The 15,908-nt window shown below is 44.8% G+C and overlaps 1 protein-coding gene across 5 annotated transcripts in view; it reads right to left on the bottom strand.

Moving 5' to 3' along the window:
- Nucleotides 1-11,964, bottom strand: part of TRANK1 (tetratricopeptide repeat and ankyrin repeat containing 1) — a 49,460-nt gene extending 37,496 nt beyond the window's left edge. For 2 of the 5 annotated variants that reach the window (XM_031590427.2, XM_090142339.1), the window contains exons 1-4: nucleotides 4,638-11,778; nucleotides 2,577-2,784; nucleotides 2,020-2,158; nucleotides 273-396 (exon numbers count right to left, since the gene is read on the bottom strand). In XM_031590427.2, the coding sequence (XP_031446287.2) occupies nucleotides 273-396; nucleotides 2,020-2,153 (258 nt within the window). In that variant the 5' untranslated portion in view covers nucleotides 2,154-2,158; nucleotides 2,577-2,784; nucleotides 4,638-11,778. The other 3 variants (XM_031590426.2, XM_090142337.1, XM_090142338.1) reach the window with 3 other exon arrangements.
- Nucleotides 11,965-15,908: the final 3,944 nt, after the last annotated feature.

Here is a 15,908-nt window from a genome sequence, read left to right as displayed (position 1 = left end):
AAAAAAACAGTTGTCTTCTTGAAAGCATTTGTACCTTTCCGGCTGGGATGAGAAACAACAAGCAAGCAAAAGAGAGCTGCTTAATTTTATTAGAAGTAATATTACAATAATATTAGAAGTAATTTTGATGTTCATGTGCACAGCCGGATGCCTATTCTGTAATTTTTATGCTATAGTACATCCTAAAAACAAAATACAACAAAAAGCAGATATTGGCACTTGGTTTAAAACATAATACAGGCAAAAAGTTGCCAGCTTCAACATGTGAATACCTTAACATACTCTGGATCCCAGCGTAAGCTCTCAAAGGCTGAATGCATTGCTTCTCTCCATTTACCAAGATTGTACAAGCAAGTTGATTTGTTGCAGTATAATACAGCTATGTCTCCAGAACACCTGAAAAAAAAGTTACCAGCATTACTGCTTATTCAGTTAAAAAAAAGAAAGGATGCAAGGTACTTTATAGTTAGCAACAAGAAAAAGTGCACACATCACCCACCTAACAAACTCAGAGGGTAAAACAGAGTTATAGAAAGCGAATGTAATTTGAACATCAGCTACAAAATCTCTCAGTGGCACCCTATTGGTATCTTACTGACATTCTAGTCCCTTCTGAAGCAGAAGGTCAACCCACTGGACTATTGCAGTAAGTGCTGAACTCCATGATCCTGGGGGTCCCTTCCAATGCAGTATATTCTATGATGCTATGAGAGTTAGTGACTGTTTAGAAAACCTAGAGACGTCTGGATATTTAGTAAGGCAGCAGCCAGAAATGGGAGAGTATGGACACAGGAAAGGTGAAACAAATGCTAGACAGACTTTAGACATCAAAACACCAAAAAGTGTTTTACTGTATCATCAGTTGATGATGTCATCAAAATGATATATATTTATGTCAGCTGAAGAAATAAACATATTTCAGAGAACTGAACATACTGAAATACATGCATCTGGATGTAAAAATTTCTGGAAAAAGCTTCCCAAAAATTACAGTACTACACAGGGTAGCAGGGAGCCTGAAAAGCCTGTCTTGTCTGTGCTCAAACAAATATCTTGTGGCATGGTGCTGCATCCTCTATCTTATTTCTATCTAGCAATTTACACTCAAGAAAGTTGTTTAAACTATACTGAACATGTTCAGAGCACACTCTTGCATGCAAGCAAACCTTGCCAAAGCAACCTACAGCAAAGAGAAAGGGAATGCTCAGGAGCAGACCCCAGTGGAAAGAGAAAGCCCCACTCCCTGCAAAGAGCAGAATCAGGGCCTGGTGGAGATGGCCTTGTTGGCTCTGTCTCACTCCCAGCACAGCTCCAGACTGCCTTTTACCATCCTTTGTCTAATGGCAAACAGTCAAACTAAATTAATGGCTGGTGTTACATCAGGTTCATAGCGTTGCTAATACATGGTAATAATGAATACTTAAAAGTTAACATAATGTCCAACTACTTAACCATTAACCATCACATTAGCAACCAGTGTTAACTGAAGACAACAAACATTGGACAACAAGCACTTGGAAAGAAATATCCACAGAACTCTTTGGCTGAAGTTAGTTTTGAATAGATTTTAGAACACCAGGAAAGCTCAAATACCAAGAACAAAGTAACCTGCATGAATTGTTTTCAAAATAATCAGTGATCCATGTAACAACAGACACCCACGTTCTCCCAGTAACTGGCAGAACAACAGCAACATCAATCCATATCATCTCAGGTACAAAGCAGAAGTAATTTAACACAAACCAACATAATTTATGGAAAAATAATTTAGACCTTAATTACAATTATTACTAATGCTGATATAAAAACATTTAGATTAAAGTTGCTAACTTATCTTCCACATGATACAGCAAGAACAGCAATTCCTCCTTAATTATAAAACTGATACAGCAACAAGTGTGACAAAAGACATAAGAAAATCATGTGTCAGGGTAAGAAATACAGTTCTGAGTTAACCACAGAACTGAACATATTTCTGACTGTCCTACAGCTCACAGCTTGTAATTAAAGAATACTTACAGGCCCCACTGCCTTAACTGAACGAGCATATACAGAGCTTGATCATACTTCCTGATGGCCAAGGTGTAATTTCCATTTTTAAAATCCTGATTCCCATCTTGTTTCATAAACTGTGCATATTCCATGGCATCCATGCTAGCTGTGAGGGGAAAAAAAGCAAAAAAAAAAACCAACAAGCAGTGATTCATGAGACACGTCATTCCCCAAAATCCATTTCAACTTTCATCTTAGGTTTTGCTTCTTTGAAAAGTAGGATGAAAGAGTACATCTTTTTGCTGTGTTGTTGTTGGAATAGTAAAATGTAACTCAGGTACCAACCTCATCTATGCTTTTGATACATCAATTTTCCAGCTATTTTTTAATCACATTTTTCTTATTGTTGTCTTTGGGTCTTGAACTTTCTTTTTTAAAATTAAGATTCCAAATTATTTAAATGCATTCACATTCTTTAAAAGCAGGAGGATATGAATCTGAGACAACACAGTTCATATAGTTAAGAAATACATGAAGTTACACATTTCAATTAGTTAAAACCAATTAACTTGCTTTTTAGTTACCTTTATGACTTTTCCTTTGTCCAGCCTTTCCAGCAAGACATTTAATAATCCAGTGTACACAAAATCGCTTTGAAACTTGATTACTGCATGAAACTGTTGTGCTGTCAGTCTGTTATTAGTGCCTGAAGACCTTCGAATGAATTTAAAATCGTTGCTAAAATAAACATATCCAGCACTCGGAGAAATGAAAGGTTGAAACAGGCATCAACTGCAAGTGATAGAAAAAGCATTTCGTAATTAAAACTGTAAAATTAATCTCCTTACATAAAAGTAATCACCATTTCAAGAAGCAGATAAACAAATACAAGGGGAAAAAACAGCCACATGTATGCTGTGAGACAGCATGTCAAGATCACAGATGAAACAATCAAGAAGTCTTGAGCAGCATCATTCTTCACAACTGGATTGTACTATTAAAAGCCATTTCCATTACCTGTGAAAGCCTCTGTTACTCTCACAAATCTCTGTATTAGCAAATAAGATTAATAACCCCAGAAGGAAAGCACAGGTTTACTTATTATCCTGGTGTTAACCAGCATGGAACAGAACCAGAGACAACCTGTAACATCACAGCCTACTAGATAGAAGCTGTAAAAGCTCCTCACAGCAGACCAAACGAGGTATTTTTAAGTATATGAGCCCACAGACAAAGCAACAAGTAACACTGACATTTTCTCCATAGGTTGGTTCTCAAGGCAAACCCAAAAGGCTGCTGTACTGTACAGAGGATTAAGAGGCATGCTATGGCTGGCACTGTGCCGTGGAGATGCTCCATCAGGTGAAATGCAGAGAGCTTACAGGAGAAGCAGTGCACACCTCTGCAAAGGCAACAGCAAGAGAACTGGATGCTACAGCAAAGCTCAGAGAAAGGATGCTTCTGTCTGGCTGCAGAAAGGCCACTCAGAAATCAGGCCTTATTTATTTAAACGAATAATGCTCCGTGATGATGTATGCAATGCAAACATTGCAGGAAGAACTAATTAAGTTCCTGGATATAGACTAAACCAACTATACATTGACTTATAAAAGGTTCCATCTATGCAAGGTCAGGGGAGGTATGATGACAAGGCAGTACTGGAGGAGTAATTATGACAATTATGCCATGCAAATTAAATCATCACTTCATTAAACCATGTGCATATAATATAGAGTTTCAAAACACTCCTTATGAGACAGCAAGTCAAGTGTTCTCATAGCTTACGTGGGGCTTTTGGACACTGCGTAGAATGAACATTATTTAAGAGGGAGAAATAAAAAGGAGGGAAATAAAAAACAAATGTTAAAATATAGTTCCATCTTTTTATTATTTTTTTTTTAACCATGAGAAGGTTAAATAAGAACCTCCCCACTCAGAGCAGATTTGCAGCAGAACACATATTCCCATGCTTTTCCAGCTTGCCAGCCAAAACACCAAACCATAGGTTATTTAAATCACTGAGATGCCTGCTGAAGGCTTTAGCAACTATACCCAAGAGATGCACAGACATGCAAATCTGACATGTAAGTCAATTACCCAGAAGAACTGCTGTACTGACTAACACAGTATGCCTTGCTATTGCCTAACACTTTCTTGAAGCATACACAGTTTTAACTCAAAAAACAGAAGACTGACACCTAGTGCAGTGTTGAGCGTGGCTAGCATTGAACAAAAATGTCATCATTCCTATGCCTCCCATTGGCAAAAGGAAAGAGGAAATGCCTGGACCACAAATGCATCTGAACATAACTTATAAAAGACTTTGCCTTGGTGAGACAGGTTCCTTTCCAAAAGTAGAGATTTCTCCATAAAACACAAAATTGTTTGGGAAAACTCTCAGGTCCAAGAGACTCATGGTCAAGGAAATGTTGAGCCCTTGTCCTTCAAAGGAAGAAAATGAGGAAAAAAAGAGCTAGACAAGATGACCTGCTGTCAACAGTTTACGGGCTGGTTCAGCCTGGTTCCATGTGGGAGGATCCATGGACCCACACTCTGGGAAAGGGGAAGTGAAAAATCTTGTCTCAAACCTCAAATTTCAGTCATTTTCAGAGGTCGAGTAGTAATGGTGACAGTGTCTTCCTTACCTTCTTCTTCTCTTTTAGCCCTCCTTGGTTTGGTGACCATGGTCTTGCTGAGGGCTCCTCCCCTGGATCTTTCTGTTCTATTTTCTTGTCTTCTCTTACAGTACCTTCTTCCTCTTTCTTTCAGTCTAAAAGAGGCAACGTTCGTTTCAATTTCCATCCTCTTACATGGGCAACTGACATTGATTCTGGTGTTTTGTGTGATTGATCAGGTCGGTCAGTTTCAATGCTCTTTCTCTCCAGCTCGGCTCGAAGTCTGTCTTATTCAGCTTGGAGGCTGTCTTGTTCAGTTTGGAGGGTGTCTCATTGAGATTGGAGTTTGTTTTGTTCAGTTTGGAGACTGTCTAGCTTGGATTGGAAAGTATCTCACTCATTTTGGAGGGTGTTCTGTTCAGAGTGGAGGGTGTCTTGCTCAGAATGGAGATCCTCTCTCTCAGATTGGAGACTTTCATCCTCAGCTCGGAGACTCGCTCAATTTGGAGATCCTATTTCTCAGCTAGAAGACTCTTTTTCTGGACCTGCGGATTCTCCCTCTCGGCTCTGACTCTCTCCTGAAGGCTCTCCCTTTTGGTTTGGACTTTCACTCAATTTCAGAGACTCTCTCCCTCTCCAAGATAGTATTGAAAAGTTCCATGACACCGGCGATGCCCATTTCTCTGAAGTCTCTCCCAAGTCCCTCCACACTCCCTGCCACTCAGTACTCTCTGGCTTTGGGAAAGCATCTTCAAAATATTATAAATACAGATACTGAGTGAAATGATGAGGAGTATATTTAGGGAGACTGACAAGATGATCAGATGAGCATTCAAAACACGCATAAAGGATTCAAGGGAGAGACTGAGAGACTGTTTAAAAATCCCAAGTTCTATAATATTAGCAACTCCCTCTAGAGTTGCATGCCACATTGTACGCAGATACCAGGTAGCTATTTCTATCAGTGCTTTTAATTCATCGTATATATGCCACAGAGCAGAGTGGCAAACTTAATTAAGGCCCAGCATGTTCTGAGCATTAAAAGAAAAAAAAAATATGGAATGCAATCCCTTGAAGAGCAGTTTTAGAAGAGAAAGTATTTTTTTTCCCTCTTTACAGAAGCAAGCTAGCAGCAACCAAAAAGTTTACAAATATCCCAGAATACTGGCAATCCGCCTGGACTTTCAAGGCCATGTTTTCAGTACAGGACCTGCAGTACTGATAAGATTTCTAATGAAGCTCTCTGAGAGTAGGGAGAGATTTGTTCTAAAAGAACGTCTTTTCCCAGCCAAGGTGGGCTATGCCTGCATTCTCAAAAACATCAATGGTTTACAGGCTGGTTCGGCCCAGTTCTGTGACTAGTGGGGCAGGGGGACCCATAGACCCACATCCCAGGAAAGGGGAATGGGAGAAAGGGTAGGGAGATGGGCCTAAAAACAAAACAGTGGCAACAATCTGAGGAGAAACAAACTGATTTACTAAATATGATCTCGGAAGGCAAGATAACACACTATAATACAATATAATTAGAATTAAAGCTAATAAATCAAATAAAATGAGAAAGAGAGCATCCAAAAACTGAAGGCCTTATTCTAACGGTGAAGGTGAGACAGCAAGGGAGCACATGTGGCTGCTGAGATGATCAGGAAGGGAAAAGGAGTGTCTTGTGATTTACAAACAGTTTTATCTCTCCCTCTGAACAGACAATGGAAACAGAAGAGCAAACAGTCCTCTGGGAGATGTCGTTCTTCTCTTCTGAGACAGGTATACCCAGAGCTATCCATGACCCACAGAACTGGAGCACTAGCTCTTTAACTTCCAGTGCACTACATGATGTTATGATATGGAATACCAAGAACAAAAATGACACCATGACATCCGTTAACTTTTCTGTACGGCTTCTGAGACCACCAGAATGACTGCGGCAGCAAAATGAAGCACGTCCACTTACACTTGAAGAAGTACAACACAAGATTATGCAGTTAAATCACGAACAATTAGCTCCAACTTCTACTGTTGTGTTTTGTTTTTTGCTGGGATAGGGTTAATTTTTCTTCATACTTCCTGGTATGATGCTGTGATTTGGATTTAGGAGAAAAATGGTGTAGATAACAGAGCCATGTTTCAGCTGGTGCTGAGCAGCACTGCACACAGCCAAGGGCATTCCAGCTCTTTGTACTGTCCTGCCAGTGAGTGGCTGGAGGTCAAAGAGCTGAGAGGGGACAGGACTGGGACAAATAACCCAAACTGGCCAAAAGGCAAATTCTGTGCCATATGTTCTTGTGCTGAGCAATAAAACTGAGGGAGCTGGCCATGGGGCTGCCAGCTGGGCATTGATCAGCGAGTGGGTGGTGAGCAACTGCATTGTGCATCACTTCCTTCGGGCACTTATTGTTGTTGTTAGAGTTTTAGTTTGTGTGGTTGGTCTTTTTTCTTTCTTTCTTTTCAGTTTATTAACTGTCCTTATCTCCAACCACAAGTTCTTGCACTTCTTAGTTCTCTCCCCCATCCCTCTGAGGGAGGAGTGAGGTGCGTGGTGTTCAGCTGCCTGCCAGGTTAAACCCAGCATACTGCCAAGTGTGCAGAATGCCCATTTACTCCACATACTGCCAGCTCTCGAGTTATCACGGTACTCTACATCCCACTGAACTGCTTCAGTCAGACTTTCCTCAAAAGCAGGACTGTTTGGGGCTTACAGAGCTAAGTGTGATTCCTCTTGCTTCAGTAGATGAGCTTGAGAACCCAAATGCTCTGCCCACAAAACCCAATTTTTCATCCTTGAAAAATGCAGTGGTCCTTACACTGCTTCCAAGAGGCCATCTTGTGCTTTCTGATAACTTCATAAATCTGAAAGTGAACCTGAGCAGCTCACTTGTTCCATCTCCATCCAGTTTACATGCTTTAAGAGACAAAACCTCCTAAACCCCTCCTCTCACATTTTATCACTGAGCTTGACGTGGTACAGCACAGAGTATCCCCATGGCGTTACCTGCCTCTTTGTGTCCCTCCCAAACTGTTGTGCACCCACAAATCTATTCACTGGAGGACAAAGTGAGGAACAGAGAAAGCCTCGATGCTGTGCAAATACTGCTCGGCAACAGCTAAAACAGTGGTGTGCTATCAGCATTCTTTTGGTCACAGACCTAAAACACAGCACCCTGCCAGCCACTACCAAGAATATTAACTCCATCCCAGCCAGTGCAGCAAGTGCTTGTTCATAAAGGAAAAGAGGAAGTTTCTACACAGCAAAGCTTTTAATTATTGTTGGTACTGGAGGTCAAGCCTACAAGTCTCAATCCTATGGTGTTACCCTGTGTTATAATGTTTTTATTCACAAGGCACAATCGCTTTCCATAATGCACATTTCAACAACATTCAGGGAGTCCGTGTTTCCTCACCGGGCAGCCTCTAGGCACCCATTACCTGCCTAGTAGCCAGTTCAGAGAAGTCTACCTTGAATGCATGCACTACTGCTCTCAGAGTGAAAAGCAGAAAAATACTTCATACAGAAGCTTTGCTTTTCCATCTCACACTGAAACGGCAAACAAAAAGTCTTGAAACAATCCGTGCTTTGAGAGGAAACCTTGGAAAAGTGGCAGAGATAAAACACACAATTTGTGCAAGCAATATGAACGGGTTTGAAGTTATGAGGCCTAAGTGGACATATTAAGAGAACTCATGCGGAAGAAGAGAAAGAGATGAGATTTTGGCATGGCCAGTCTCAAGGATCTGTTTGGATTGGAAAATGTCATACTGATATTTGTGGATACTGAGACATTTAAATCCAGTGTTCTGGCAATATCTCATATGGGCTGTTTCTAACCTTTGCCAAATATGTCAGCTCACCTTGGAGAAGCAGGTCTTTTCAAATTGTTTCATTCAGAAAGTAAAACACTTTCTCACTCTGCAATGCAAAACAATAACTTGCAAACAATCACCTTTCTAGATCTGTACCAAGAATCCAGACAAAACCAGAATTTCCTAGAGGAAATTCTTCACTACAAGAGTGGTGAGGCACTGGCACAGGCTGCCCAAAGAAACTGTGGCTGCCCCACCCCTGGATGTGCTGAAGACCAGGTTGGATGGCACCCTGGGCAGCCCGGTCTGGTGGGTGACAGCCCTGCCTATGGAAAGGGGTGGAAACTGGGAGGGTTTCAAGGTCCTTTCCAAACCAAGCCATTCTATGATTCTACAAACCCACCAAACCCATGGGCTATTGCCACGTTTAGCACCATGTCTCACACATAAGTGCTGTGTCTGTAACTGGAAAGTTACCTGTGAGACTTTTCACCTCCATAGTTTTGCTTCTGAGATATTAAGCAGTTGCTGGTGCCTGAGCTAGATGAAACATCCCTGAGCACCCTCCAGCTTGCACTGAGCTTTCTCCAGGTTCTGGAGCAAATTGCTGACTGTAGGGCACAGACAGTCTTATTGACCTGTGGCACACACACACCACATACTGGGCCACAATTAGCACAGATGTCTAGATGTTCCATCACTATCTCTAATGCTGTGTACAAAGCAGATAAGAAGAAGATGTGTGCAAGGCCTGGGTGAAATGAGGGAAGCTGAAGACAAACACGGGCAGACTCACGCACTGCTCCAGGGTCCTGCTCTGGGCAGGGCTAGCCACAAAAACCTCCTGAGGTCCTCTTCCTCCAGATAATGCTGAGCACCGGTTTCTATTTACGCACACTGTTATAAAACAATTATTACTCATAACTAAGCCCAGCTGACTGATAACTCCAACTCCTCACACACCAAGTGCACGTAGCCAGCCCTGCTTGCAGCTCGGCTCTCTTCAGAAGCACGACCAGCAGCAGGGCCACCAAAAAAGGACTTAGCCCAGCCCAAGTACAGAGTCAGCCTGCTGCCTTGCAGCAATTCAAGCAAAATCTAAACATAAGGTTGCTGCTAAAGTGTTACCAGTGAATCCTCAAGAGGCTAGATTTGTGGCTGACACACATGCGGGATAGGCACTATGCCAGGAAGCAATATTCAAGCTCAAAGAGGATAGATTCAGGTTAGATATAGGGAAAAAATCTTATACAGTGAGGGTGATGAGGAACTGGAACAGGTTGCCCAGTGATGCTGATGCCCCATCCCTGGAGACTTTCAAGGTGAGGCTGGATAAGGCTCTGGGCAACCTCATCTAGCTGTGGTAATCCTGTTCATTGCAGAGGACCTTGCAGAGGACCTTCAGAGGTCCCTTCCAACTCTAAGGATTCTCTGATTCTATGATTTAAATATGGCAAGGCAACAGGAATCAAAAGCATGCTACCAGAACAAGACAACATTTTCCAATTCTCGTCCCAGGATACAAGACAGGCACCAGCACACCAGGACAGCAGCTCTGCACCTGCTCCCTGTGGAATCAGAGCTTTACATCCATTAGCTGCACTGCTTAGTCCTGGCAGACTAGCTCTCTATAGTCCCAAACTTCCTGGGTCCATCCTTAATCCCATATGGTATCTTCATATCATTAAGACTGCATCTCATTTTGGGAAAGCCCCTGGAAAAAACACCACTGACAGAAGAACTGCATCTCTCAGCTTGCAGGCAAGACCTTCACGTGTTGCCGACCAATCTGGCAACAAAGGTCTTCACACACAGCCATGCCCCACCATCCTTGATTTCAGGTGCTATCTTTTAGCACTCTTCCTCCTTCCCTTGCAGCCTGAACTCACGCCTAGCACATGGGGACTGCCCCTCTTTGAAGGCTGCTTTGCAGCTGGCAGCGGTGTTGGGTTTGGCTTTGCTCCCCAGCAAACCTTGTTTTGCTAAGTGAAACAAAACAGAATTTTTCTTTCAGTTTCAAATGATCCTCCTTCCCCTCTTTGTAACCTATCAGTAACAAATTACACCTCAGAAAAAGGGTGGTAAATAAGGCAAAGGCAGAGTTGTGTTTTCTGGAAAAACACTGTGAATACATACATATATTTACAAAGTAGCACTACTTTAACAAATTAAGGACCTGTAGCTCCCATTTTATATACTCACACTGAAAAAAACATTCAATATTTTATCTAGAAGGTGTCATTACTGTTTTACAAACAATAACAACAAAAACTCACAGAACAGTGGAAATAGTTAATCCCACTTCCTATGGCCTGAAACAACAACCCCAAAATCCGCCATCCAGCTTGGCCACACCAGCCCTAACCCAGTCCAAGAGGGAGGTATTTACACTGCTGCTCTTGTTTACACAGCCTGACGATGTTCCTGTCATCAAACAGTGATGGCCCAGTAAGAAAGCAAATGGGCTCGAGATTAGCTCAAGGTAGTAAAACATCTGGAAAGGAGGATAAAAACTGAAAACTAACGAAAAAAAAAACCAGCAAGATTCCCCTAACAGCAAAGTCTTCAAGCCTGTGCAGTTTGCAGCTCACACCTGGCACGTTTAATTGCACACAGGTAAAAGCTCTGGTGACAAACACTCCTCTTTGCACATTTTCTTGAGAATGCAAAGCCCATTCCCATTTGCACTAAACCCGTGTTACCAACCTGAAGTTAATTTTCTGTAAATCAGGCAGTAAATACAAAGGTAACAGACCTTTCGGGTCTTCTGAAGCGCACACGGTGCCCCAGCTCCCTCTCAGATGAACAAGTCTGCCTTTAAGTGACCACTCCACGACCTTAAACACAGCACTGCTTCCCAGGGAAAGGATCCAAAACCGCTACAGACAGTGCTCAGCCGGGGGGCCACACCGCAGCTCCTCTCGTCCGGCAGCGCGCATCTCCCCCCGCTCCTCCGTCCAGGAGAGCTGCGGGAAGGCCGGAGGCACATCCAGCTGCAGGGCAGGAGCAACAGAAACGCACCCTGCCTCCCCCCGGCCGCCCCACGCCCCGCCTGGCAGGCTTCCACCCCGCACGGCCACCCCTCATCCGGGAACTACGGCCCCGCTCCGGCCGCGGCAGCCCCCCAGCGGGTTCAAGGCGGCCCCGGCACGGCGGGATGCCGCTCGTGGGGAGCTTCTCCCCGCGGGACGCAAGCAGAGCCGTGCAAGGCACGCAAAGCCGCGCAGGGCCACGCAACGCACGAAGCGGTGCAGGGCCGTACGGCGCACGCAGAGCCGCGCGGCTCCCGCCCCGACCACCGCTGCGGCTCCAGCCCCGCACGGAGCGGGCGCGGGGCAGGCGATGCCGCACCGCTGCGGACGCGGACCGTGGGCACCTACCCGCCCGCCGCCGAGCGCCGAAGTCCTCTGGCTGCGAGCCCGCTGCCGCCCCAAAACACGGCGGTGCCGCGGCCCCGCCTCACGCCCCTCCCCGAGCATCGCGTCACCCGGGGCCGCCCGCGGGAATCGAAACCGGGAGACACCGGGCCCAGCCCTTGCGAGCCGCGCGGACGCCGGCGGAGCGCCGAGGGGCGGCGCTGAGGCGGGAAGCGGCGGGGCTGCGCGTGGGGAAGCACAGCGCCGCGCCTCGTCTGCGCTACGACGAGCTTCTCGTCGTACTGTCAGGTCACCGCGTCCAGCCAGCACGCAGTGCTGCCGAGCCCCACCACTAAAGCATGTCCCTAAACACCACGTCCATATGACTGTGAACTACCTCCGGGGACGGGGACTCACCACCTCCCTGGGCAGTGTGTGTTTCAAGCCCTGACCAGCGTTTCTGTGAAGAAATGATTCCCAGTATACAATCTGAACATCCCTTGCACGACCTGAGGCCGGTGCCTCACATCCTATCGCTTGTCACCTGCCTACCTTGCTGCAGCCCACTGTCAGATGCAGCACAAAAAGCCTCCCCTCAGCCTCCTCTAAACTGAACAGCCCCACATCCCTCAGCTGCCCCTCACAGGTCTTGTTTTCCACTCCATCAGATTTGGTGCTCTGGGCACGTTCCAGGAACTAAACCCCTTCTTGCAGCAAGGGGCCCAAAAGTGGACACGGTGCTTAAGGTGTGGCCTCACCGAAGTTCATACAATAACTCACTCTCCTTGAACAACACTTACACAGGTCTGCATCACCAAGGGCCACAATCTGCACACAGATTTCTGACCAAGCATCTGTCAGCTGCCCATGTGTTGGCTAGGAAACACAATGCCAACCTTGGCATGGGCATTGCTCTCCTTTCACTCCATGCTGAATGCTCAAAATATTGGGAAAAGCTACTGTTTAAAGAAGTGGTCAACGCTACAGCCAACAATGCTGTTTTGGAGCAGCATGGATAGCTGGTGGGAGAACTGCACACTCCCCTGCATGCACTTGTTTGCTAACAGGTCTAAATCAAAATCCACAGGAGGGATTTTCAGTTCTTATGCAGCAAAAGTGCTCATTCTTAAACAGGGTCAGTGAGATAGAAATGCCTGGAGGAAGGACTGGCTGACTGGGACTGGTGCACCTGGCATTCCACTGAACCCTAAGCTCCCTCTGGTTGTCACTGATGGGACGCTCCACTTCAAGAACCCTGCTGGTTCTGCTGCCCTTTGGTTCAGAGTGGACTCTGACCCGAACACTCATAGACAACAGCCTCTGCTATATCTATCTGCTAGTCACTGACTTGTTTGTCAATCTCGTCACCAAACAGAAAACGAAACTTGGGTTTCTCCGAATGAAACTTGGCAGCTTGCAATTCTTCCTCCTGGGGTGTTTTCCTCCTTTGCAGGTCAAGTAACTTCCCCATGCTGTGTCCCTGCCACATACACATTGCCAATGAATGTCTGAGTCTGCAAATTATGGCATTTCCTGATTATAAGCAGATGTGTAAGGAATAGAAACTGGAAAGTGTGGACTTATTTTGGGAGGCAGCTTTGCATATCTGCGTGCCCAGAGGGCAGGGCAGCCATCAGTCATGTGGGGTGAAACGGGTGCTTCAGCACAGGAATACTGGGTGGAGGTGGGCATAACATCCAGAAGGCAGCACATAATGATGCATGAAGTCTTTCTACCCAGCTCCTAAACACCTTCTATCACAGCTGCAGAGTAGAAGCATTGGTATGGGAATGTTTCCATGGGAATTTTTTTTTTTTTTAATGGGAAAGTGAGAAACAGATCATTCCACACATCACTCCACACATCAAGTATCCCATCTTACACTATCCTTCACACCATCCCAGGAAACACATGCATTTCTTGTGTACCTGCACTTCTGTCAGTGGAAGTACACTGCTCACAAGTGATGCCTCCAGGTATTGCAGCTGTAAGGGCTAAAGTTTTCAGTGTGAGTGTGGTTCCATGAAGGTATCCACACTGCAGCTTTTATCAGTGAGACTACTTTAGGATGCTTGTTTGATTTTAACAAGGTATCTCCAAACTGATGTAGTAGATGCACCTGATGAACCCACGTGCACCCTAGTTTGCTTCTGAGACCAAAAACTCATCCCAGAGAAATGAGTATTACTTCAGTGTGATAGCTTTAAAAGAACTTGCAGTGAAATCTTAAGCACACAGTCAGTAGAGGATAATGCAATACAGCCAATGGCAAACACCTACCTATTTCATCATTTTGCTTCTACTTGGCCTACTGCTGAAAAATCCCTTCACATCTCTCCAGTATAATCCGTCTTGCTTATTATCCCTTCCTGCTACTCCTAAAAACCTAGCTGCTTAATTCTACCTGCATCAGCATCATGGGGATTGGTCCTTTTGCAAACCATCTGAAAGCCTGCGAGTGAACGAAGGCCTCCTGGTCTGTTACTGTACAAGCAGTTGGCTGTGACACACAAAATCCTTGCTGTTCTTTGCAAGACAGAGGTTTTTTTTTCCCCTTGTGTTTACCACCTCCAAAGCCTGCAGCCATTTTCTGGTGTTATTCTTTATACATGTAAAACAGCTGTGGCACAACACATCCTTATCTGGGACTGGAGCCCTGTGACAGCCAGCACTGTGTATCCAGCTAGGAAAGCAATACAATCTCTAACACCTGTGCCTGCTGTGCATGGAAAGACTGGTCCAGGGATGTATGTATCTCAGCTGGACTTTAGTCTGGCTATTGATACCAGCATTAAAATTATAGCAGAAGAAAATGAAACTCATTTAGTATCACAAATAGTTATCTCCCTTCTCTGGTATGAGACGTAAGAGGAACTGACAGAAACAGGTGACAATGAGATGGCAGGAGGAGCAACAGATGTGTGTGCTCCTTCTGTACCTGTCTTCTCCATCCATTTGTTGAGGGGGGAAAGTAGCTGAGCAAAGGGGAACTGGAGCAAAGAATGAAAGATAGAAAAATAGAGAACTGAGAACGCTGGGGAAAGGCAGTCTCTGAGCTCACTGGCACAGGCTGGCACTGTTGAGTTGCCCAGCAGCAGCAGCTGAAGGAATGTGGAGAAAGGGCAGTCACCTGCCAGAGGCAACATAGCAAAGAAAAGTATGGGGCTTGTCCTCACAGATGAATCATACTGTGAAAAACAAAACGAAGATGCACACTTCTGTGTTCTTTTGTTTTGAAGTAAATCATAAGTTTGCCCCAGTTCTACGTCTGGTAATTTTATATTTATGTCCCTGTGCTTCCATACCACTGTTTTATTACAAGGTACAGCTGGTGTGATGCAGGAATGCAAAAAGTCTTTTTTTGCAGGCAGATACCTAAGATTGCATGAAGCCAATCATGAAACTGTAGCAAAGGGCCACCGGCTGCTTTGGAACAGGGAGGTGGGGAATCAGCTGGTGAAGAAATGTCCTTATTCAGGTTGGCTATTAAAAAAGGTTGTTCACCAGAGATGAAGATGGCCAAGATCTGGAACAGGCTCCAAGGCAGTGGTCACAGCCCCAAGCTGCCAGAGTTCCAGAAGCATTTGGACGATGCTCTCAGACACAGAGTTTGAATTTTGGGCAGTCCTGTGTGGAGCCAGGAGTTGGACTCAGTGATCCTTGCGAGTCCCTTCCAAATTGGCATATTTTACAATTCCACACTCTAGGACAGGAACATAAAGCGGATGGGATCTTATCAAGAAAGAGAAGCAATGAGCCTTACTTTGTGAAAAACAGGATTGAGCCTGAGTGACAGAGATGAAGAGGAATGCTCCCATAAGAGATGCCCAAAGGCTAAGAGATGTTGTGCATCAGGAATCTGGTCAGGAAACTGCACGGGCTGACCAGGACAGCTATCTCAACTCTGTTCTAAGAACACACATTCCTCTCCTGGCTGCAATCCAAACGAGATTGGCAGGAATTTCTTTCTTTGCTTTTGTAATGAGAGCATGCCAAGTTTTAAGCAGGAAGTGTTTGTTTTTACTGCCAACAGCAGGCACTGTCATGGGTGCAGAGAAGCAAATAAACTTTCCCAAATTTCTCCTTTTCACTTAAGCAGTTCAGCCTCCTGAAAGTAGCTTCTGACACTGATCACTACCTGTGGCTG

Source organism: Phasianus colchicus, chromosome 6, assembly GCF_987193195.1.
Source record: "Phasianus colchicus chromosome 6, bPhaCol1.hap1.1, whole genome shotgun sequence".
Classification (NCBI taxonomy): domain Eukaryota; kingdom Metazoa; phylum Chordata; class Aves; order Galliformes; family Phasianidae; genus Phasianus; species Phasianus colchicus.
The sequence above is the reverse complement of the archived record's forward strand: the minus strand, read 5'-3'. Positions and strand labels throughout refer to the sequence as shown.